At 50.0% G+C, this 24138-nt stretch overlaps 1 protein-coding gene across 5 annotated transcripts in view; it reads right to left on the bottom strand.

Annotated features, from left to right (window-relative positions):
• Positions 1–2500: 2500 nt before the first annotated feature.
• Positions 2501–24138, bottom strand: part of INTS9 (integrator complex subunit 9) — a 106087-nt gene continuing 84449 nt past the window's right edge. For 4 of the 5 annotated variants that reach the window (XM_036313539.1, XM_036313540.1, XM_036313541.1 and 1 more), the window contains 9 exons: positions 23736–23847; positions 19871–20051; positions 18364–18424; positions 15565–15736; positions 12398–12522; positions 10835–11002; positions 6451–6549; positions 5349–5486; positions 2501–3211 (listed from right to left, as the gene is read on the bottom strand). In XM_036313539.1, coding sequence (XP_036169432.1) covers positions 3035–3211; positions 5349–5486; positions 6451–6549; positions 10835–11002; positions 12398–12522; positions 15565–15736; positions 18364–18424; positions 19871–20051; positions 23736–23847 — 1233 coding nt within the window. In that variant the 3' untranslated portion in view covers positions 2501–3034. Of the gene's footprint in view, positions 3212–5348; positions 5487–6450; positions 6651–10834; positions 11003–12397; positions 12523–15564; positions 15737–18363; positions 18425–19870; positions 20052–23735; positions 23848–24138 lie in introns of those variants that run through there. The other variant, XR_004968267.1, reaches the window with a different exon arrangement.

Below are 24138 nucleotides of genomic sequence, written 5' to 3'. Positions count from 1 at the left end.
GCCAACTCTTGCCTGTATAGGCCACCTGAGACAGCCAAAAGCTTCATGTTCTCCAGGGAGCATGGAGAGGAGTTGTTACCTTTGCTTGAAAAGAAATGGACTAACAGGCACACCTTCCCTTCCTAGCCGGCTCCTGTCCCCGGATACCCACCTGCGACACGATGGCAAAGCAGAAGCCACTTATTGGCTATGTGTTTTGGGGAAAGTTACTTAACCTCTGCACCTCAGTTTCCGCATCTGTAGCCCAGGGGAGAGAACCCTGAGCCAAGAGCACCCAGCTGAGCCACACAGAAACGGTGAGATGATGTTGTATTAAGTTTTGGGGTACTTCGTTACATAACAACAGCTGTATCACTTCTTAGAAAGATGAAATAATAACATCCGGTTCCTCCTCAGTATTTTTAATGGTTTTCTAATTACTATGTAATCAAGCCTTTCCAGGTGTCAGACTTTTCGCCAGGTCAGCACCAATGGTCAGGGGGCTGCCTCTCCGTCAGTGTGGGTAGCCCTTGAAGACGGGTGTGCCATTTCTTCTGGGTCTTCCACTCACCCACCTGGTGTGGGGTCCAGAAACCCGAGCTCTGGTGGAGTGACTGCTCTTGGAGAGGCCGGCTCCAGATTTCCTCTCTGCTCTAATGAGCGAGTCCCTGCTTCTTCCTCCCCTTGGCTTCCCCCCACTGAGTAGGTGGGAGTAACTTGATTAAAACGGTCATAATTTCTAGATTATTCCCTGTCCGTTTGACTAATTTACATATACATACTGGTTGTCTCTGTAGTAACCACCTCTCTAGGGATCAGTGCCCTGTGTTCTCATCAAGCACTTAAACAGAAAGCAAACTTGAACCAATCCAGTCATTCCTGAATGTATCATTATTAGGACCTGTAAGTAAAATAACCATTTGATTTCTTTTGAGCTCTTTTTTGTACTGTTTTTGTATTTTCATGATTTAAAACAAACTTTTAATTTGATTCTCTCAAAAGTTTTATTTAGGAAGCGTACCTACATGTGATGTGATTTACAATTCTCCTCCTAAAAACTAAATTTTCCTGGCCATGGCACATCCGCCTCTTGTAATGTCTATTCTCTCTCATGGTTGAAGGCTCCCAGTCTATTCCATAGACACATCCCAGGGCCTTTGACTGGAATGACCTGTACCTTAAAAAACACCTAGGTAAGCATTCTTGTGCCCCAATCTGACAAAGTTGGAAATGGCAAAAAATGAAGTAGTCTTTTTCCTCCTTTAACGAAGAATTCATTCTCACTGTGTGTTTATTCCAACGGGAGAACTGATACCCAGCTCTCCACAAAACCCGAGCAAGCAGCTCTATAGTGCTAGTGCATATGGGTGCACACACGCATCTACACACACACGTAAATCCCTTCGTGATGTTTCTGCTCATTGAGTCGGAGGACTGACTTTCTGGCTGAACTTCAGTCTAAAACATTTGATCAGACCAGCAGGCTGACCTGGGACGACTACCATAGGCGGCGACTTCTAAGACCTGCTCTCCACATTTTAATACCTGAAAAATTTGCACGTGTGCTACAAATGATGCTGTTAGATTAGATATCATCTTGTAACTGTCTGTTTGAAACAGTTCAGAAGCAGCATTACTTCAAATGCACTACTGTTACTGGTGGATCTTTGGGCACTGAACTTAATGCGGAGAATCTGTGGGAAAGGTTACTACAGGTAAAGGTCATTTAGTGCAGCGGTCGCCAACCTTTGGGGCCTCATGGACCACAGGCTGGTGACCGCTGATTTAGTAGAGCCCAGCCCCCTCTTCAGAACCCTCCCAGAAGGTCAAGGCTGGGGTTTTTCATTAGAGACACAGCTCAGGTAAAGTTCACTTTTTCAAACAATTTAAGGAAACTTATGAATTTTATTTTTTTAAATGTGACTCTCCTATTCTCCTAGATTCTTTTGTTTTTATTGATTTCAGAGAGGGAGAGAATCATTGGTTGCCCCCTGCACGTCCCCTACTGGGGATCGAGCCCGCAACCCTGATATGTGCCCTTGACTGGAATTGAACCCGGGACCCTTCAGTCCTCAGGCCGATGCTCTATCCACTGAACCAAACCAGCTAGGGCTGAATTTTATATTTATTTATTTATTATTTTTTTAAAATATATTTTATTGATTTTTTTACAGAGAGGAAGGGAGAGAGATAGAGAGTTAGAAACATCGATGAGAGAGAAACATCGATCAGCTGCCTCCTGCACACCCCCCACTGGAGATGTGCCCGCAACCAAGTTACATGCCCTTGACCGGAATCGAACCTGGGACCCTTCAGTCCGCAGGCCGACGCTCTATCCACTGAGCCAAACCGGTTTCGGCTGAATTTTATATTTAAAAAAAAGCCAGGTTATATTAGTAAACATGCTCACCAAAGAAAAAATTTGCTACAGTATTTTTTAAGTTTATGCTAGTCTGAATATTTCCACATTTTTTCAGGTACTGTATCAGTGTAAATTGTAGGTTCAACAGAGCATAGAGACTCCTATAAAAATAAGTTTTATTCTCAAAATGGGCTCACAATATAAAACACAGATAAATGGATTAATTTTACTAATTTTTTTGGGATCATCTGTCTTATCAGATGCAACACAGTAGACAAGCAAGTAAAACAAAGTCACTGGGTCCCCACCTGAGGCCTGTGACACGATGAGAAACAAACACTGGCCACTAGAGACAAGTCAGGCATCTTTTCACCTCCCCTCCCCTCCTGTCACTCTTATGCCACTCGGCTCACTGTCTTACCGTCCTGGCTACCCGAGAGAGCCAGGCTTGGGAAGAAAATGAGTCGAAAGCTTAAATAAAGCAAAAGCTCTTGCCTGAGACAGCACTGCAAGTCAGACCAGCAGGTGTGGCCCTCTCCTGACATGGCCCTCAGAGCCTTTTCCTTTAGGCCAGAGACCGCCACAAAGGCCTGGCTGACCTTGTGTGCCCTTCCTCACTTGGCTTGTGCTGGGCAGGCAGTGTGTGAAGGGCGGTGGGGTCTCAGGGAAGCAGACATGGCTCACGTGTTCCATTCAGAACTTCTGGAGGAATTTGAGGACAAGGTCCCGCAGTCGTACCCTGAGCATCTCGTCATTGTCACAGATGATGTGGGTTGAATCTTCCTCTATCTGGATGAGGGTCTCAGCTTCTTGGAGCAGGACGATGTGGCCCTTGGCTGTGTCCTCTACTTTGATGTCACTGAAGCCATGCTGCTCCAACAGAAAAGAGGAGGAGGTTGGTGGGGACTCAGAGGAGCAGCGACTGACCGAAGGCAGGGGGGGTATTTCAGCAACTGAGAACCCTAACCACGGCCCTTCCCAGACAGCTAAGCTCAGTGTCTAGAAACCGGCGTGTCTGACCCTCCTCGGTGAATCCTTCAGACCAGACCTTCTGCAGTTCAACCTGAGTTCACACAGAGTGGCCCTGGACAACGCCGGGGCTCAGGGTGCCAACTGTTGGCAGACCTGAAAATCCGCACATAACTTCTGGCTCCCCGAAAACTTAGCCACAGTTGGCCCTCGGCGCCCACCAGGAACTGGTTCCAGGACCCCCTGTAGATACCAAACCTATGGGTGTTCAAGTTCCTCATATGAAATAGTGTAACAATGCTCTCCATCTATGGATCGAAAATACTGTTTCTTTTCTGTGGGTGCAAAACCCAGGGAGATGGAAGGCTGATTGTATATGTATTGAAAAGGCTCCATGTATAAGTGGACCAGCACACTTCAAACCTGTGTAGTTCAAAGGCCAACTGTACTTCAAAAGAGGCCCCCGAACATGCAAAACAAAACAATTTCTGTACCCTGCATGCGCTTTTGTGATTGAGGAGCACAGCCCAGGGCCTGGTCAGGTCAGGGGTCTGGGACACTGGGCTCCCCGCCAGCAGCCTCCGCGCCAAGCCCATGAGCCCTGGTGACAAGGCTCAGTCCTGCCCCAGGAAAATGCCATTCCTCACAGCACGAGCCCGGTGATCGGGCACATCCTGCTCAGGGAGAAGGAAATAACGCCGCACAGCAAATGCCTCTCCAGCCATCTCTGATGCGAATCACAGGACTTGCTTACACATCAGACGTAATGTTGAGAAAAAAGAAAAGAAGTGGAAAGACCCATCTGCCTGAAAGGGATGCCAAACAGGTGAGGAACCAGACCTGAGGAGCTCCACCTAGTTCTCGCGAGCACACCTGTGGGGTGGGGCAGACGAACATCCCTCCTGCAGAAGGAACGCGGCAGAGATGGTGGAGGCAACAGGGTCAGGTCCTGGGCTCAGCGCCTGGGTCACCTGGGCGCTGAGCTGGGCAGAAGAACTAAGTAAAGGTCTTTCCGGGGAAGCAAGTTGTTTAAAAGACAAGTCGAGGGTGAGTCCCGGCACCAGGGACCGGGGCTGCTGCAAGGTCATGAGGAGGCACTTACTGGTATGTCCCCCACTCGACACCCATGGAGCACCCACAGTACCACCAGGGGCCGGGGAGCCGCACAACCTGGTGGAAGCCCTTCCTTCAGGGACAATGAAATGACAATGGAGAAAACAAATCCCAATAAAGAGAGAGCTTTTCCCATGTGGAAGCACTCAGCCACTGAGGTACTTAGTGTGGACGAACGGCAGCAGCTGATGGTTTAAAAGAAGAAAGTCTCTTTTCCTGGAACTTTTTATTCCAGTTAGTTGCAGTTCTTGCAAGAAGCAGCATGAATAATACGTTTAGCTAATTCCCTCTTTCTATCAAGGATTCTGTAATTCTGTAAAACATTAGAATCTTTGAAGTTCTGTGACTGAAGCCAAAATTCTAAAAACCTTTAAGGTTAAATTATTTTCCTTATAATTGTAGTTGAGAAGTCTGCTCCTTGGGAGGAGCGGCCATTGGGACAAGGTGTGACCAGCTGCTGTGATGGAAGAGGGACCCCTTTCTCTGAGGCAATGCCTCACAACTCCCGCCCGGCAATGGCGAGCTCCTGGGGACCCAGTAACACTGCCCCTTCTCCCGACACTCCCCTGAGACTCATCCCTGGGACCAGGCCACGCCAGCCGGAGCTTGTGGAGAAGGGAGGGCAGACCCTTCTCCATCCCCCATCCCCGCCTGCCCGTCTGCCACAGGTTTCTGAGAAAGGCCTCAGCCTAGCTGCTCAAGGAGTGGCACCTGATGAGGCTGTCATCTCGCTACCTGGTACTGGATGGAAGGAGGGCCCGCTCCGCGCACCTCTCACTCTCCCCCAGGCTGTCCCTGGCATGACCTTGGACCAGGCAGACGCCACAGGGACAGGACTCAGTGGAGACCAAACCAAGTGGAAAGCAGGAGGCACGGAGAGAGAGGACGGCTCCTGGGCCGTGCAGATGTGTGAACGTGTGCTCACCTTCTCCAGGGTCTGCACGAACTGCTCCACTGGGATGGAACCGCTCAGCAAGGGCTTCAGAACCTTGCAGTCAGGGATGTCATCTGTCACCCGCTTTCTCTTCTTACCACCTGTGGGCTGGATTGGCCTGGGCGGGGGCTGGAGCGGGAGGGAACATGGGTCAGGACACACACAACCTGTGGGCACCCCAGGCCCAGCTAGCCTGGTGCGCCTGTGGTGTCAAGTCTGCAGGCCCCGGGGCTCCACCTGGAGTCCTCAATCCCCACAAGCAAATGCCAGCTCTCCACACATCACACCTTATTTGGCAAAGACACCACCTTTGATAAAGAGCCACGTTCAATTTTGAACTGATTCAGTTCAGTGTTTTCTGAGTAAATTGTTAACCCGTGTTGGCAGTTGCAGGTGCAGCAATAGCACAGCCGCAAGGGACACTGGCTGTGGGTCACTGACTGGTGAGAACCCTCCTGGCCCAGAGAAAGTGCCCGTAATGCGGCAGCGAGAGACTTCTGTGAGGACCAGTCACACGGAGCACGGGGCCCATCACAGTGTCCCGCACACTTCACACTCCCACGATGCAGGGCGAGCGGTGACACAGGCCAGCTCTGCAAGGTGCTACCCACCCACGTGGAGCCTGTACAGGGACGCCCAGGCCCTCGGGCCCCGATGGCAGCTGTGCTCAGTATTTCTGGGCCTCGGTGGGAGGGTGCCACCTGGGCTGATTTTAAAGCTCCCCTCCCCCAGCACCACCTAGTGCCCTGCAGTGCTGGGGTGGGCACCCGCGGAGCTCTGAGTGATGGGGAACTTCCAGAGCCGTGAGCAGCACTTAGGATGATGGGTGGCCCCATCTCTGTGAATGGCAGTTTCTCTTCCCTTTTCTCTCTGAGGCGCGAGGCCAGAGCAATAAGCAGTGGAGGGTTTACAGGCAGCGCCCTCTTTAGGTCTCGCATCTGATCCGTTAGGTAGTCTGGTCTCCCGGGTTCGCTGGTTTGGGAAGCAGTGTCCTGGGAGCCAGCTGAGTGCTAGGGCGTTGTGGGGAGGGAGCTGTAGTTCCAGGCCCTGGAGGTTCCCCGGGGTCCCGCCCGGCCACCCTCCCCCGCGGTACCTGAAGCGCATGCTTGTTGTCTTTAGTGTGCAGCACTGCCGAGACGGTTGCCAAGGAAACGCCAGGCTTCATCTCCATGGGCACCAGTGAGTCTGCGAGCTGGAAGCAAATGGGTTTCAGTCAGGCCCACTCTCATTTGGGGCGTGGCGGCTGCAGCTCCGCCCTCTGTGCAGAGCTCCCCACGAATCCCTGCCGGCCTGCTGGGAAAGGTACCAATCGGCAAGTGTTATAAAGCTGAGCCTTTAAAGGTCACCTTTATTTTATTTTGCATTTTTATTTACATTATTTTGGTCTAAAATGACCAAATAGCCCTTGCTGGTTTGGCTCAGAGGATAGACAGAGTGTCAGCCTGTAAAATGAAAGGTCCCAGGTTCGATTCTGGTCAAAGGCATGTACCTGGGTTGCAGGCTCCTCCCCGGCCGGGGCCCTGGTCGGGGCTCATGCAGGAGGCAACCAATCAATGTGTTTCTCTCTGTCTTTCCCTCTCTCTAAAAATCAATGGAAAAATATCCTTGGGTGAGGATTAAAAAACAATAAATGACCAAATAACTTTAGGGAAGAAAGAAGGTAAAAAATTTTTAACCCAAACTACATCACGCAAATTATCTATTATCTCTCTCTACTGCAATAAAGGAAGGAAGGAAGGAAGGAAGGGATGACAGAGGGAAGGGGTGCGGTGGCAGATAGGCTGGGCTGAGGAGAGAAAGAGAACAAACCAGTGTCGCAGGCACAGTCTCGGGTGCTTTGCCTGGAGGCCTCCCCAGATTCCTGCGGTTACCAGTGCCGACCCTGCTGCTTTCCCCTTTGTTAGTCAACACCCAGCAGACAGCACGCCCGGGGCTGGCATCTGAACCGCGACCACCTCCTCTCCACCTCTGGCGGCTCCGGAAGACACCCAAGTCTTCACTGGTAGCTCAGAGCCTGCGGGGTTCCCGCTGCAGACACTAAGGAGACTTGCAAATGTAAAGCAGTGCCCACTCTTCCCATTATCTTTTTTTAAGATACATTTTTCAAAGAAGATATGTTAGTTATGTTAACATCTAATAGGTTTATATTACTTTGGAATGAATTAATAAATATTTTTAAATTTCTTAGTTTTAACTTCTAGTTAGCAAACATTAATATCATCCGCATAAACAAAAGCTCTTTGGGGCTCTGTTTTTGTTTTTTCCCCTCAAGGATATTTTGTCCATTGATTTTTAGAGAGTGAAGGGAGAGGGAGAAACAGAAACACTGAATGTGAGAGGCACATCCGTTGGTTGCCTCCCTCATGCCCCTGACCAGGGCTGGGAGCCTGCAAACAAGGTACGTGCCTCTGACGAGAACTGAACCCGGGACCCTTCAGTCGGCAGGCCGACGCTCTCTCCACTGAGCCAGACCGGCCAGAGCTGGGCTCTAATTTTAACAAGTCTTGATACCACAGTTTGAGAACGGCTGGATTAACGTGTTGAAATGTAAACCTAACCCTTCAACCCCACTGTACAACTCTAAGTTAGAAAGTAAGTACAAAGATGGTCCAAAGATTGGGCCAGCATCTCTCACTCTGAGATGAGCAAAATGCAGAGAAAATGAAAAGCAAAATCCTGTACGTTAAACAACCTTAACATCCGGAGGTGCAGATGGTTAGCTCCATGTTGGTGTTACAAATAAAACAAAAACTTTGCTTCTTTTTAGAGGGGGAACATGCTTTCTTCTCTCCCCATAAAAAATATCATTATTAATGTTAACTACTGAAACAAAACAAACACTGGCAATATGAACCTAAGGGTTGGGCAGCAGGAGGACCCTGGACTGAAGGCTGGCCGACAGGGCGATGGAGCTGGTTACCCAGGGACCTGCAGGTGCACAGGGCGGGCAGGGCAGGTCTCAGAGCTGCTACTCTGTTCCTAGAGCATTTGAAGGGCTTCGTGAACAGAACAGGGTGCTGTGCACCCCCTGCAGCGACCTTCCCCCCTCCCCCCAGCCAAACCCTTCCTTCTCTGGCTCAGTGTCAGAGGTGTAACAGCAGATGTATTCTTTTCTTCTGGTGACTTAGAAAGGGAACAGGCAAGTTAACAAGGACTGTTTAATCATGGGCAAGGATAAACTTGGGCATGAGAAATGCCAGAAACCAATTAGTCAGATGGTTTCTCGGTGGACGTCTTAATATTTTTGTTTCTGTCTTGGAAACAACATGCGGCTTCCTTTTGCCTCTAGTATGGAAACTGGGACTCCCGGGATCGGCCTGTCCATTGTGGGGCTCACATTTTCAGTATGAATTGACCTGGGGGCTCCACTCTCACCTAAAAGGCAGGATCTGTAACCTGTGTTGGGGTGACCTTTGTGGACAGACATGTTGGTGGTCACCTGAGGTTTTCTCAGGGCAGAGCAGGCCCTGCCCTGCCCGCTGAGCGTGCCAAGTCGAAGCACTGTGCCCGTCTCAGAGCGGGGTGACAGTCCATGGGAAGTGCTTAGTATTGTCCCATAGGGAGGGTCCATAAACAGGTAACTTCCATTATAATTAGGTAGAGAAGCCAGGAGGCCGGGCTAGTGAGGTATGGAGCAAGGACAACTGGGCATTCAGAGCTGAGAGTTTTTATCCCCTTGGTCATGAGAGGATGTGGCCTGAAAGAGGAGCACAGAGCCTGCTGCACGCTATCCCTGGTTCTCAGCATCCAAGGAAATTCATGGGGGCAGCCCTGCCACTTCTCAGGAATGAACTGTAATTAGAAATGCAAGTCAGCTGCTCAGCTGAGAGGGCGAGAGGAGGGTTTGAGCGGCTGCATTCACAACCTCTAACGAAAAATTAATTTTCCTTTTAAAGAATTAGCAGACCACAAACATCCAAATGACCATCAAAGTAGTCTACGTGAGAAGCCGTACATCTTTCCACAGTATTGCGTAAGGTGTTTGTGATGACTCCTTTCAAAAAATTGCCTTTATGACCCATTTATAAGGTTTATAAGAAAACTGGTATCATTGCTTTGAAGTTATAATTTGGCTTGGGCTGAAATCACCTAGCTTTTTCACTCCACGTTGGTCACCAGTCTTCACTACAAATGAGTTTTCAGATCGCCTCCAGCCGTCACTCCACTTACTCCTCCCTCCCCCGCAGGGGTGAAGAGCTGCCTGGAGTGACTGCACTGGGCACATACTCCATGCTCTCAGAGCCTGGGGCCTGGACTACCCCACCTCTCTGTGCGTCCCCTGCAGGAAGAGGGGTTCTCGTCCTTTCCCGTTCTCCCCACATTTGCCCTCTCTCCAGCCGGGGCTCACAGTAGGCACTGTCACTCCTTCAGTCTGGCCACACTGGCTGCAGAGAGCACGGGCCCTGTGGCGGCTCCCTCTAAGGGTCCAGGAGTGAAACGAGAATGGGTGTAACGTGTGGGTGACACACGTGTGGTAGTGAAGAGCAGACTGCTTGCATTAAAAAAAACACCCACCTTGACTGTTCTGTGTTGGTGAATCACTTTTATCTAAGTCAATTCTTATTTTTAAACCTCACCTGAGGATATTTCTTCCATTGATCTTTAGTGAGATAGTGGGAAAAAGGGAGGGGGGCGGAGAGAGAGAAACATTGATGTGAGACACACTGACTGGCTGCCTCCTGCACTTGGGGCCTGGAATGGAACCCAGACCCTTTAGTCTGTGGGCTGATGCTCTACCCATTAAGCCAAACAGGCCGGGATCTCAGTCAATTATTGAAATTCATTTGATCTCCTTTATCTATTGCTCTTAATTAAAATAACTGAGGTTAACTCTGGGAAGGACTGCATGTCCTGGAAACCGAGTCCCCACTGGTGGCACCTGGCCTCGCCCCACCACCAGCCTTTGTTGGGCAGGAAATGAGCACCACCAGGAGCTGAGACGTCAGTCCCAGACCTGGACATTATTCTGAACTCCAAAGAGAATTCTGGGGACACTGTTCTTAGTAAGTTTCCCTGACTCTTTTTATTGTTTTCGAAAACCATGTTCGAGTGACCTGCCTGCCATTTCGGGAGCTGGCACTGACTGCTGCCTGCCTCCCCCAGACCAGCCTCTCACGCAGCCTACAGGTCCCCACCACGGTACGCTGTGTCACGGTTCCGTTAACACAGGCTCAGATCCCATTTAACTAAAATACTTAGACTTCAACAGACCACGTCCGTAGATCAAAATCCTGGCCTCCCGGATCGCATGCAGAACCTGAATCGGAGCAGCAGTCAGCAGCTCTAATGTTTGCAGCTGTCGCTTCACTACTTGGAAAATGTGAATGAAAACATGAAATCTCACCTCTTCCCACCGACTTGCTTAAGGGCCTACGGGGCCCTTTGGTTCACACACATTTGACACAAACCCGAAAAGAAAGCCAGGGCTGCTCCCAGAGACGCCAGCGAGTCCGAGTTCCCCTGGGAAGCCCGCTCACCTCCGGCATGATTTCGATTTTCTCGTAGCGCCGCTTGAAGGGCAGGGCGAGGACCTCGGCGCGCCGGTAGGACATGGGCGGCGGCTGGCAGTCAATCATCAGGTCCATCCTGTGGGCCTGCGCGGGCGGCGGCTGCGTGTACTGCTCAGGGCAGACCACGTGCAGGGGCTGAGCGACCAGGGGATGGGAGGGGGGAGGAGGGAGAGGAGGCCATGAGGCAGAGCAGCCCGTTCAGAAGCCCCTTCCTCAGCTGCTCCTCCCTTCTTGGCACAGACAAGGCTCAGCACTTCCAGGCCACTGTGAACTTTCCTCTCAAACCCAAGTGGCCAGTGAGGAGAGATGAGTGCAGTGGGGGATAGAAGGGCAACTTCAGGCAAGCCCTGCACTGTAGCCATGGTGACAGGCAAGGCATCTTCTAGCTGCCTCAGAGCCGACTCCAGTCCCAGCCTGAGGACTCCCCGTCTCTCTCACCCGGGAGACCAGGCAGCCTCTCCAGTTTCAGCACCAGCGGAGGGGCTGGACGAGGACCCGCTGGTTAAGGAATGCGGGTGAAGTTGCCCAGGAATGGAAACCACAGGCTCTTCACCACCCAGCATGCTGGGCGCAGGGGGCGGGGGTCACACCACCCAGCAGCCCGAAGGCGGGAACTGCTCCAAGCCGGGCCAGAGAGAGCCACACTCTTCCCTGCCCTCCTGGGCCTCGGCCTTCCCGGCCTCGCTACGTTTCCTCTGAGTTTTGTGTTGGCGGCTGTCATCCTGCGGTCAGAGACTGCGGAGGAGAAGAGTGAATGCCCGGCCGCGGCGTGAGGGGCATCACCTGCTGAGGGAGGAGCTGGGAGTCGGGTGCGGGCCACCGTGGCCCTCGTTTGGGGTCCTGAAGATACCGTGGTGGGGGGGGGCGGGAGTCAGAGACGCCCCTGCCTGTTCTCAGCCATCCTTCCCAACAATTCCAACTGCCTCCCCACCCCCAACCCTCAAACACCCCGCATAGTGTAGCTGACCCCCTGTGGCGGTTTTCATCCATCCTCTGCTCTCTCTCCAGTCTCCTTCTGTCCAGATGTCTTCCCTTTACCTCCCACCTCACCCAACTACTTCTCCCCTTGCTCTGGGGCAGAAAGTGCAAAATGCAAACACGGAGCAAACGAACGCAAGAACAAAAACCAAACCAAACTGAACTTCCGAAGAAAAGCAAAACGACACTGTTTCCCTCCTATCCCCCACTGCACTCCCAGCTATCCGTCCACGTCCCAGGGACGCTGCCTTTGGCTCTGTAAGGACTTTTTTGGGGGGCTGGGGGGCCAGCTGGCTTTTAACTGGACACAAATGGTCCTCATAGAAAGGACAGTCTTTACACCTGCTCCTCCTTCCCACCTGGAGTTCACTGGAATGGACGCTTCCTTCGGGGTGTGAAGCCCACACTGAAGTGTGAAGGGAAATGACCCAGCTCTGCAGACGCTGAGCAGGGAGGAAGGAACGCCCCCCGAGGCCCCGCCCTCGCACCAGACACACCCCCAGAGGCCAGGGCACAGGTCACAGGAGACACTGGCACGGTTGCCTTGGTTACCTGCACTTCTTTGAGCAGCTTTGACACTTGGATGAAATTCAGCCGGGTATCAATGGGGCAGTAAATGCATTTCATGGCCAAGGGCTGGTAGGGAGCCAGTGCCTCCAGGTACGAGAAGTCGGGTTCTAAGGAAAGCACAGATGAGACGAATTAAGTGGGGGGAGCAGAGGGGCTGCCCCGCGAGGAGGCGGCTGATACGGTCAGGGCAAGCAGGCATCAGAAGGGTGAGCCAGTGAGTAAGTGCTCCAAGGGGCCGGGCTCCTCATCACCAGAGAGAGGAGCCACTTAGCCCCAGGGACAGGGAGAGACCAGGGCGAACCCTGTAGGATGGGGGGGCAATGGCAGGTATGAGTGTGAATAAAGGGGTCAATGAGCTAAATGAGGGATAAATAAGTGGGTGAGAAGAGAAATCTCTTGTTTGCAACAAAATACCAGTGAATAAATGCAAAAGAAAAGATAAAATTGTTTAGGAATCACTATCTGGCAGCCATCACAGTAATAGCGTATTCAGTCCCGAATCATCAGTAAATGCTGCAAAAGTTAGATGGAAATTTGAGGAAGACCAGGACACACACAGACTCAGTGTCCCCACAAGAGACAAAATACAGAACAGTGACTTCAGAGGGAAGAAGTGTGGCCCGGACCCTGGACTCTAGTGCTCCGGGTCAACACTCAGGCCGGAGGCCAAGCACAGGCCACAGAAAGATGCACCCAGAAGTAAACGGGAAGGGCCTGGACCCCATGGGAGCCAAGTGCTACTCCTGTCGGCAGAGCCCAGCACATCCCGACTGGGACCCACCCTGTCACGACGACCAGTTGTTCCCCAAGAGGCACTCGTGCTGTCTGCTTGGGAGGGATGGTTCTCTCCGCCTGAGGAGCTGCCCCTCTGGGTCCGAAGACCTGGCTCCCCCCTGGCGTGCACACAGCCTGCCCCCATGTGCTTCCTCACCGGCACACCTGCTGTGCTCACGACAGCTGCCCAAGTGCCCACATGTTTACATTAACACCCTCCGGTGGATCCTGTTTCCCCAAGAAGAGCACGTAGGAACCCCCATATGGGCCAGCACAGGGAGGGTGGCTGACCCCCTTTTTACATCCACTGTGCGAGCTGCAATTCCCACCGTCATTGTAACACAACTGGAAGAACTGGTCCAAAACTTCTGACTCTAGCAGACATCAGGCATGTGGACACGTCTGTTCTGGAAGCCCAACTAACCAGTTTAAACTTAAATTCATTATTCAGGGCGGTCACAGACAATCGCAGAGCCTTGACTTCGTCCAGCTGGCTAAAGAAAAGTTTATACAGAGCGGGTGTGCCACTGTCCATGAGTCAGCACCTCCTCAAACAGGAGAGACCACCCTTGGTCCCACTGCAGGCGACTTCCCTGCACGGCCCTGCTCAGCAGAACCAGACAGTGGTGAGCTTCTGGGTGTCAGGAATCAAGGTTCGGTGGCTGACTTCCTCCGCCAGGGCTGCAAGGGGACCCAGGAAAGAAGCAGCCGGCAGCTGCTCTCTGATTCTGCACTTCCTGCCAGCGGGGTGTTGGCGGGAGCGGGCCCGCACCCAGGCTGGCCACCTTCTCCTGCTGGACATAGCGATTTCACCAACACTGACCCAGCCAAGGCCACTTGGTGACCACGATGGACCCAGACACCACCCCCCCCCCCCCCCCCCCCCCCCCCCCCCGTAATCCCGCCTGAACCACAGCACTGTCCGCACCACACACATTACCTACCCGGCTCCACTCTTCCTGCCTCTGGCTACGAGTCACCGAGACACCCAATCGATGTCACACGTCTATGAACCCGCCTCACGCCTGCCTGTGGCCGCGTTTCCCCTCATCGCCACGAGTCAGTCAGCCCGAGTTTGTTTAAGCATCGTTTGCTCCCGGAGGCCTCTGGCTGACGGCACTGTTTGCTCACAAACAGGCTGAGCACGGGGAGGACCCACAGGGTCCCTGACCCCGAAGCTGTGGGCACAGTAGCCTCTGCTCCATCAAGCCTAAAGTAACTGTAAGACGGCACCCAAGCAACAGCTCTGTGTGCAGGCCCTGCATGAAGTGCCTTCTCACACGACCCACCCAACACACAGCTGCCCAGGAGAGGGCCACCTCGGGCCCCAGGTCACAAGGGGAGCCAGGCTCCGGGGGCGGAGGCAGCTTGGCCGAGGGGACAGCAAGTTGGATGACTTCAGAGCAAGGTTTTTTACTGCACAGCCCATAAGACGTTCAAATGTCGAGGCTGTCCGAGGGCCTTAAATTGATCACATAATATAGCAATTAAGTAAAAACTCTACTTGGTCTCATTAATGGACTTATTTTACTCTGAGGGGTTCATTCTCCAGAAAAAAACCCTGCAGTTCAAGCCGGAGTGAACTTTCACCAAAGCAGAAAGATCCAGTTCAGGAAACGAGTCCTAAAGGTAAACAGGCTGGCGACTAGGACTCCCTGAAGCAGTTTACGCAGCCCTCCCCTCAGCAGTGCGGTGAAATCTGTCTCTGGGAAAGAGCTGCAAACACGGATGCAAAAGCTTTGACAGTTACTTACCAAGACCTTGTGCTTTATCTGCCTCTTTCCCTGGATTCTTTATCCTTTAATATTTATGACAAAAGAGTGTTCATACTTATGCCTTATTTTAAAAACTGTCTCTGGCCCTGACTGGTGTGGCTCAGTTAGTTGGAACATCGTCCTGTACACCAAATGGTCACAGGTTCAACTCCTAGGAAGGCAACTGATCCATGTTTCTCTCTCACACTGATGGTTCTCTCTCTCCCGCCGCCTCTCCCCCTCTCTCTAAAATCAATAAGTATATCCTTGGGTGAAGAGTAAAAAAAAATTGTCCCCCTAGCCAGTTTGGCTCAGCGGATGGAGCATTGGCCTGCAGACTGAAGGGTCCCAGGTTCAGTTCTGGTCAAGGGCATGTATCTCAGTTGCAGGCTCATCCCCGGCCCTGGTTGGAGCGTGTGCGGGAGGCAACCAATCGATGTGTCTCTCTCACCAAGATGTTTCTCTCTCTCTGTCTTTCCCCCTCCCTCCCACTCTCTCTAAAAACCAATGGGAAAAAAATCCTCTGGTGAGGATTAACAGCAACAACAAAATTGTCCCTGAGTCTCCACTTGGTAGGTGAGCTCAGTGATGGTCCCAGCAAAAGGGCAGGGCGTGACTTACCTGTGAATATGACAGTGTTGAGACTGGACTTCCCCCAGAGCTCCATGAAATGGACCACGTCCCCAAACCGGAGGGAAGGGTGCCCAGTGAACACCACGCACGGCTGCCTGAAGTCGTTGCTGAAGTCGCCGTGGATGCTGGGGTAGTGCTTCAGCTTGTTGGTCTGAATGAGCTAGAACCGATACACAAAACGTTAGCCTGTCTGGGTGGGAGGGAGGCCACAATATGGGAGGGTGACCAGAAGTAAATTAAAAATACAAGTGAATCTCATTATAATTTGCCAAAGATTAACATTTTTAAAATCTACAATGTAACTTTTTCACTCAATGGAAGCTTTTCAGGTTGTTACGGCTGATGTAGTCCTGTCTGCCTTTATAGCGGGGGTGGGAGCATCCGGCCCTCAGGCCATACAGGGCCCACAAAATCATTTGGTCTGGCCCTGCCAAGGCATTAGGGGTGAGTTAATGACATGTTTGACCAAATACAGCAGGCTAATTAAAAAAAAACCATATATATATTTTATTGATTTTTTACAGAGAGGAAGGGAGAGGGATAGAGAGTTAGAAACATCGATGAGAGAGAAACATCGATCAGCTGCCTCCTGCACACCCCCTACTGGGAATATGCCCTCAACCAAGGTACATGCCCTTGACTGGAATCGAACCTGGGACCCTTCAGTCCACAGGCCAACGCTCTATCCACTGAGCCAAACCGGTCAGGGCGAGCAGGCTAATTTTTAAGTTGGTAATTTTGTATGGCCCGCGAATGATGTTGTAAATATCCAAACGGCCCTTGGCAGAAAAAAGGTTACCCATCCCCTGCTTTATAGCTTTCTGACACTCCGAGCCCTGGCCCACGAGTCCCTGGTATCAGGTCACCTTCCCAAAACATGTGATTCACCAAGTTCTGCCACCAGTACACACCTCCCACAAGAGCCACTCTTTACCCCACAGGACCTCCTTTGGAGCGTAAGTTCCTGTGGCAGCGTCATAACGACCAAGGCCACACTGGCTCTCGGAAGCCTGGGAGCTGTACGTCCTCACCGCACAGAGAGCCAAGTCAGAGGCAGGCTGTGCACAGCCCCAAACTTGTCTCAAACGTTTATATTTGGAACCAAAAAGGTCTCCCTTCCAGCCCAATACTAGATAACACCCTCCCAACGTCAGGCCAACCCAAGGCAACACCGTCTACAGCCACAGCCACAGACGGCATCTTAGGACCCTGGGCAGACACTGCCTGCTGCTTCGACCCTGCCCCCACCTCCCTACTCCAGCATCGAAAGGTCAGATCCCAAAAATCCAGATGTCAGAGACCCCAGGTGTCCACTAAGCCAAAGGGAATTTTGCCCGGAGGTGCTGTTGAGTGGGTGATGGAATTACCATGGCACGGGTTAATCCTGAGGCAAGCCCTCGTGCAGAAGGGGGTCTGGAAACTGTCACCGGTGTCACGTGCTCCCATGGGACATGCACAGTAGGGAGCAAGCCCTCAACTCCCACTTTCCTCCCAAGTTACAAGCAAACAAAACTGACGTTCTTTCTGTAACCTAGCTGGCCACGGTCGTTACCTGCCCCAGTTAAATGGGTGAGCGCTGTCTAAAAGACAAATAAGTCTACTGGATCCAGAGACGTCAAGGAGATGAATGGGTCTCTAAGAATAGCATGTCTTTGCACGTAACTTGAGTCACTTTCCAGGCATCACCTAGAGTTCCTGCAGTTCTCCTGATCAATGCACAGGACCTAAGATAAATTCATCTCTTATTTTGTCGCTTGGACCGAACTGTCCAGGGACTACTGCATCTGACCATCCGGAATTACCGGGTGCTCTGGAGGGTACCCTACCGCCAGTTCCCTAAAGTGCTTATGCCAATGTAAACATCTTTAAATTATGTATGTTATAATATATATAAACATAAAACACACACACATATACATAAAACAAAAAATTGGGAGTAATTCTATTGTGTGGTAGAGAAAATGGTTAAGAACATTACAATATGCGCACATGATACGCCAGATTAGGCTGCAATAATAATACGAGACACACAGGAAAATGCCGGTGATACAATGTCTGGTGGAAGAAAAAAAACTGAAACAAAACAGGGCACACAGCTACATAGAAACACTCATCCATCCTGTGAGGGAGGGAAATTTTCCTGTTTTTTAAAAATTGAGGTATAATTGACAAGTAACATTACTTCCAGGTATGCAAGCAACATCATCACTTGGTTGTATGTACATCACAAATGGTCACCACAGTAAGTCTAGCTGACATCTGTCACTGTATAGTCACAATTTCCCCTTGTGATGAGGATGTAAGATCTGCTCTGTGAGCAGCTCTCAGCATTAACTCTGGTCACCGTGGGCACAGGACACCCTTGGGACTCATTTGTTTACAACTGGAGGTTTGTACCTTTTGACCTCCAATTTTTTAAACTGATATGTTATCATTTTCATCATTAAAACTTCAAATCTATGATTAACATAACTGGAAAGACTTTACAATAAAAAATCTGCTATTCAAACATTTTAGTAGATAATAGAATAGAATTCCTCGTGCAGTCAACGGAACAGAGGGAGGCTACGAAGGGAGAATGCACTGGTCATACAGTGTTAGTAAGGGGAAGTGATGGACCTGGAGTTAGAACACTCCACTGTCATCGCCTATGGGAAACAAGGGCGATGAGCTTACGTAAGGATTTCACTTTTGTCTAATGGCCTGCTATCTCCATCCATGTCCATTCACCTACAGTTCTTTCTGAGTGAAAGAATGGTCTCTGATCCCAGCAGACCATTTTCTTACCTCTGCATGAGGAAAAGGTGGTTCTGGGAGATACACCTTCGTCTGCTTGTTGTGACAAAGCCTTAAAGAGGAAAAGCGGATAAGCCAGTCAGCTGGGCACACAGGCTGATTGGTGCCACCTAGTGGTAGCAGTGAATAAGTAATAAGTACAAGTAAAAATGTCCTGCAATGAATCTCAGCATCTACAGAATAAAATCGTGTCTATAGAGCACTCAGGACAGAAAACTCTTTTAAGCACTTTTTTAACCTTTACAATTCTTCAATACATTTTTTCTTAAGAAGTAACCTTGTCATTTTGAAATAATCGTAGATTTACAGGAAAGTTGCAAAGATAGTTGAGCTCCTCGTATGCCCTTCACCCACTGCCGCCGATGTTAATATCATGCACAACCGTGATACATTTGTTAAAATAAAACATTAACATCAGTACATTACGACGAGCCAAGTTCCAGACCTGACTGACATTTCACCAGCTGTCCCGCTAATGTCCTTCTGACCCAATCCAGGACTCCGTGTTGACTGGCTGAGCGCAGTATCAAGGGGAGAGTGACATACCCTTTGCAGAGACACAACTTTCTGCTTGTCACAGCCACTGAGCTGCACTGGCAACTCGAACTGGGGAGTAAGTGTCTCAATCCCCCGGCAGACATGAATGACGTGCACAGGGATGGAGAAGCCTGCCTGAGTGTGCACACAGAAAACGATCCCACCACAACGAAAAGGGGAGTCCTTAGGAAGAGCTGAGGGGCAGCATATGAGATGTGGCAGAGATGAGGCACACATTCCTTTTTCATGAGAAACTTAGTAGCACACTGTGTCCGTGAGGCCACCACACCACTCACAGGGATGACACACACTCTATGTATGTGTTTTCACAGCCCTGAATGCTTGGAAACACCACCCTAAGGCACTACGGGGTGCCTGGTGAAAGCTGACCTGCTTCCTCCTCCCGCCCTTCTTCTGGCCAAGGTGCGTTAGATTCAAACAGGCATCTAAGGAGTCCTAAAAAGGCTCACGGACGTCTTACTGTTCAGTAATTTACTCTCCCTACGTTTGATCAATGTCCTGCTGTAATAAAACTTAATTTTGTCAAATGTCATGCTATTAAAATGAAGATGTAGAGTTTTCTTTCAGATTTGGTATTAGAAGTGTAGACAACATGAGCGTGGGCTGTAACATCCTTTTCGTGTCTAGAATGCAATTTTACTTTGTAACAGCAGGCAGAAGACAGCATGTGAGAAGATAAATGATAGCATTTTTGTTGCTAATCTGGAAAGTGCTGGCTAAGTTAAGTCTTTATCTTTGGTCCTTCCTCCCTTCCCAGCTACTCTTCCAGCAGTTAGCCCTGTGACAGACTTGGCCTTCATTAGCACAGCTTCGCATCACAGATACGGGAACACCACAGAATCAAAGTCTCCCAGTACCGTGGGAAGAAGTGGGATCATTTCTGTTCTTACTGCTTGACTGTGCTGCCTCAAAGTAGAACTCAGAGAGAACACAGACATACCACTCAGCAAAGATCTGGGAAAACTCGAGGGAGCTGTTAGCCACAGGGGAGATGAAATAGAAGGGGATGCTGGAGAGGCCGGCCGAGTCGATGTACTGGTACAGGCACTCCAGGAGGTCGTAGATCACCCCTGACGGGTAGCAGGGGACCAACACGTTTCCTCCGTTCCGGACGGTCAGCGCTGTGGAAGTTGAAGCCAGGAGGAAAATGGTAGTATCAAAAGAACAGCTTTATAAAAGTAGAACGGAACGTGTATACAGTATATGGATTTGTTTCATTTTCCTACTTCTGTGGGAATGTTAGTGTCCCCCCAAGTCCACACACTGAAGCCCTGACTCCCCTTGTGGTGGTTTATGGGCAGGGCTTTGGGAGGTCATTAGGGTTAGATGAGGGTGGAGCCCCCAGAAGGGGATTCGTGCCCTTATAAGAGGAAGAGGCACCAGAGCTGCCCCTCTCTGCTATAGACACAGCAAGAAGGTGGCCATCTGCTAGGAGGGTCCTCACCAGGACCTCACACACTGGCAACCTACTCACAGCCTTCCCAGCCCCCTGAACAGAGAGGTAAACACCTCTTGTTAAGCCACCCAGTCTATGGTATTTTGTTACAGTAGCCAGAGCTGACTAAGACATTAACCAACCAGCACTTCTCTAAAAGAAAGGCAGGATTTCTTGATTTTATTGACAATTATATCCAAAGGAAAATATATTTCTTCCAGGTAGCAAAGACTCCAAGTCTCTCAATTTAGTCTTCTCCCCCAAATAAAAAAATACCACCACCAAATATTCATAAGAAAAAATACACCTGTTCAGTGGTGTCACTGTTGTGAATTTAAAGTCCATGTACAGTAAGTCCTCACTTAACGTTGTTGGTAGGTGCTGTGACTTTAACCCTTTGAGTGCCAACCAATATCCTAGGAACTACGCTAAAATTGCCAAGGCATTTTTGCTGATTTTACAGCAGTTTAGGAAAAAAATTATGAATCGCAAGTAAATGAAGTTACATATTCAAAAACTTAAGGAAACCTTTACTACATTTGTTTTCATCTTTGACATATATTGTTTGCTGATCCTAGCTAATAAAAGACAAAAGGGTAATTGACCGTACCTTCGCTATGCTTCCCATTGGCTAATCAGGGCGATATGCAAATTAACCGCCAACCAAGATGGCGGCCGGCAGCCATGCAGCTGAAGTGAGCAGGAGGCTTGCTTGCTCCAGTGATGGAGGAAGCCAAGGTTCCCTGCCTGCCTTGGCCCGGCTCTGAGCTCCGAAAGCAACAAAGTTTCAATTATAGAAGCTACACAAACCCCAGATACCTGCTTTCAGCAGGCCGTGGCCTCAGAGCTGGAGTGAGCAGGATGGCAACAAAGTTTCAATTATAGAAGGTAAATAAATCCCAGAATAAAAAAAAGAAAGAAAAAAAAGAGAGGCTGGGAGCTTCAGTCGCCGGCCAGCCTGAAAACAGCCCTCAGCCCCTCACTCAGACTGGCCAGGCACCCAAGTGGGACCCCCACCCTGATCCGGGACACCTTTCAGGGCAAACCAGCCGGCCCCCACCCGTGCACCAGGCCTCTATCCTATATAGTAAAAGGGTAATATGCAAACTGACCCTAACAGTAGAAAGACTGGGAATGACTGGTCAATATGACACACACTGACCACCAGGGGGCAGACGCTCAATGCAGGAGCTGCCCTCTGGTGGTCAGTGCCCTCCCACATCGGGAGCTCTGCTCAGCCACAAGCCAGGCTGATGGCTGCCCGTACAGCAGTGGTGGTGGGAGCCTCTCCTGCTTCCTCAGCAGCGCTAAGGATGTCTGACTGCAGCTTAGATCTGCTCCCTGCTGGCAAGCGGACATCTCCTGAGGGCTGCCGGGCTGCCAGAGGGATGTATGATTGCCAGCTTAGGCCCAACCCACTGGGGAGCAGGCCTAAGCCAGCAGGTGATCATCCCCCGAGGGGTCCCAGACTGTGAGAGGGCACAGGCTGGGCTGAGGGACCACCCCCCCGGCCAGTGCACAAATTTTTGTGCACCGGGCCTCTAGTTGTATTATAAAATACTAATAAAAAAAATTTGAACAAAAACATATAATGTTAAAATAGAGGGACACCCTTCTCCAGTATCTTCCACAAAATCGTCATCTTCACAGCAAGAATTGACATATTTAGCAATATCATCATCACTAATAAAAGCAGACTTAGAACTGGACGCCATTTCGAAGCTTTAGGGCTACAAAAACTGAGTAAACTTCATAAAATCATATTACCTGTAAAAAATTAGGCAGGTAAATGCCAGTGGTCAATTTTAGAACTACAAACATTTGGCATCATAAGTAATCTGCACTTAGGTGCCATCTGTCAATAAAGAGTGAACTACTAGCATCTAATAGTGACACTGCAGGAGGAGCACGATCGAGCTCCCCGGCACTCTAGGGGTTAAGAGGAGCAATGTATATGAAACCAATTTTACCACAGGCTCATTGATAAAAACAACAGTTAGGTTCCTACGGCATCTCCACAACCTACAATGAAATGATGCTGAAACAAACAACATTCCTTGAGGACCTGCTGTCCAACCTTTGACTGTAAGGACCCCTGCTCCAACACCAAATCCCACCCGAAGTGCCGGAGTCCAACCCCAGCAGGTCCAGGGGTCCCCAAAGGTGTGGATGGAGTCGGCGAAGAAGGAATGATACAGAGACAGCGTTCAGTTGATCAGCAGCCTAGCCAGGATCTCTAGCCAGGATCTCCAGCCAGGTTCAGGTCTCGATCTCCAGCGAAGTTCTGGTTCGGATCTCCAGCCAGGTTCTGTGTCCATGTTCTCTTGCTAGGTTCTCCAGGTTCTCCAGCCAGGTTCTGTAGCCATGTTCCCTCGCTAGGTTCTCCAGCCAGGTTCTGTCCAGGTTCTCCAGTCAGGTTCAGTCACCAGGTTCTAGTTAGGTTCTCTTGCCAATTTCTGTAGTCAGGTTCAGTCCAGGATCTTTTGCCATGTTCTCTCCAGCGAAGTTCTGTGTTCTAAGTTCTGTATTCTAAGTTCTGTCTTCTAAGTTCTGTGTCTTGCTGTCTTGTTACATCTGTATTTATACCAGTTGATTCAATCCTATCAATCTCTATTACAAAGGTTAGGGCGTTTCTTATCTCCATTCCAGGGAGTAAAGATTATGTAGCTTAAGCATGATTGTTCGTAGTTAAAGTGATTAATTACCCGCCTGGCACTTAGTTGAGGGGTTTTATTCCCTCCCTAACTTCAGGGGAAAATCCCTACCTGGGGAAACAACCTTTCTCAGAGACCTTGGTTAAAACACATAGTGCCAAGAAGGTGAGCAAACATATTAAGAACAGTATGCCATATATGCCAGGTCCCTTGAAACAGCAAGGATGGACCGGCTCCCGGCACCGAAGCAAGAAGATTAAATAAGAATTTTCTATATGAACAAGTGAGAGAATGCTGAGTACCTGTTGCACAGCATGCTCAAAATTCGAATGTACCATTATAACAACTATTTTTACTGCACCTTCAGATTGAAGCTGCTTAACCCCTAGAGTGCCGGGGAGCGCAATTGCGCTCCTCCTGTCTTTTGCCAAAAGTGCCGGGAGCGCTATCATAATTTTTTTTCCTAAATTGCTGTAAAATCAGCAAAAAAGCCTTGGCAATTTTAGCATAGTTCCTAGGATATTGGTTGGCACTCAAAGGGTTAAGAAGTGCTTTTGTCGACTAGTGGTTTTGCAGGATGAGCAAAAAGGGTGAGAGAAAATGGGGAAAGGTCTTAAAAGGGGGCACCTGTGGTGTAAATAGGAAGGAAGGGGCAAAACACTGCAGAGGTAGGCACTGAAACACAAACTTCACGAGTCAGCGGGGGGTGCACATACCTAGGTTGCTGAAGAACTCGCCCACCATGCCGTCCGGGTTGGCAGTGGGAATCTGGGTGAGGCCTGTCAGGACGAGAACATCGCTGTTTTTGAGAGATGCCTGGTCCATGGGCTGAAAAGTCAGAGAGCCATGCTTAGTAATTTAAAAAGGGATGTTACCCACAAATATAAAGGCAAAAGAGAATATCACATTGCTCTATGTCCAACTCATCACCAAGTCCTCTTACTTCCTCTGAGGAAGTCTGTCACTAAACCGTGGTTGCCCATGGGGTGTGGGGACTGATGGGGATGGAGGAGGTGTGAGGAACTCTTTGGGGTGCTGAGCACATGATATCAAAGTTCATAGCATTGTACATGTAAGATCTTAGGGTTTCACTCTATATAAATGTTATTTCAATGGAAA

This window comes from Myotis myotis, unplaced genomic scaffold, assembly GCF_014108235.1.
Source record: "Myotis myotis isolate mMyoMyo1 unplaced genomic scaffold, mMyoMyo1.p scaffold_m19_p_6, whole genome shotgun sequence".
In the NCBI taxonomy this organism is placed as follows: Eukaryota; Metazoa; Chordata; class Mammalia; order Chiroptera; family Vespertilionidae; genus Myotis; species Myotis myotis.
The sequence above is the reverse complement of the archived record's forward strand: the minus strand, read 5'-3'. Positions and strand labels throughout refer to the sequence as shown.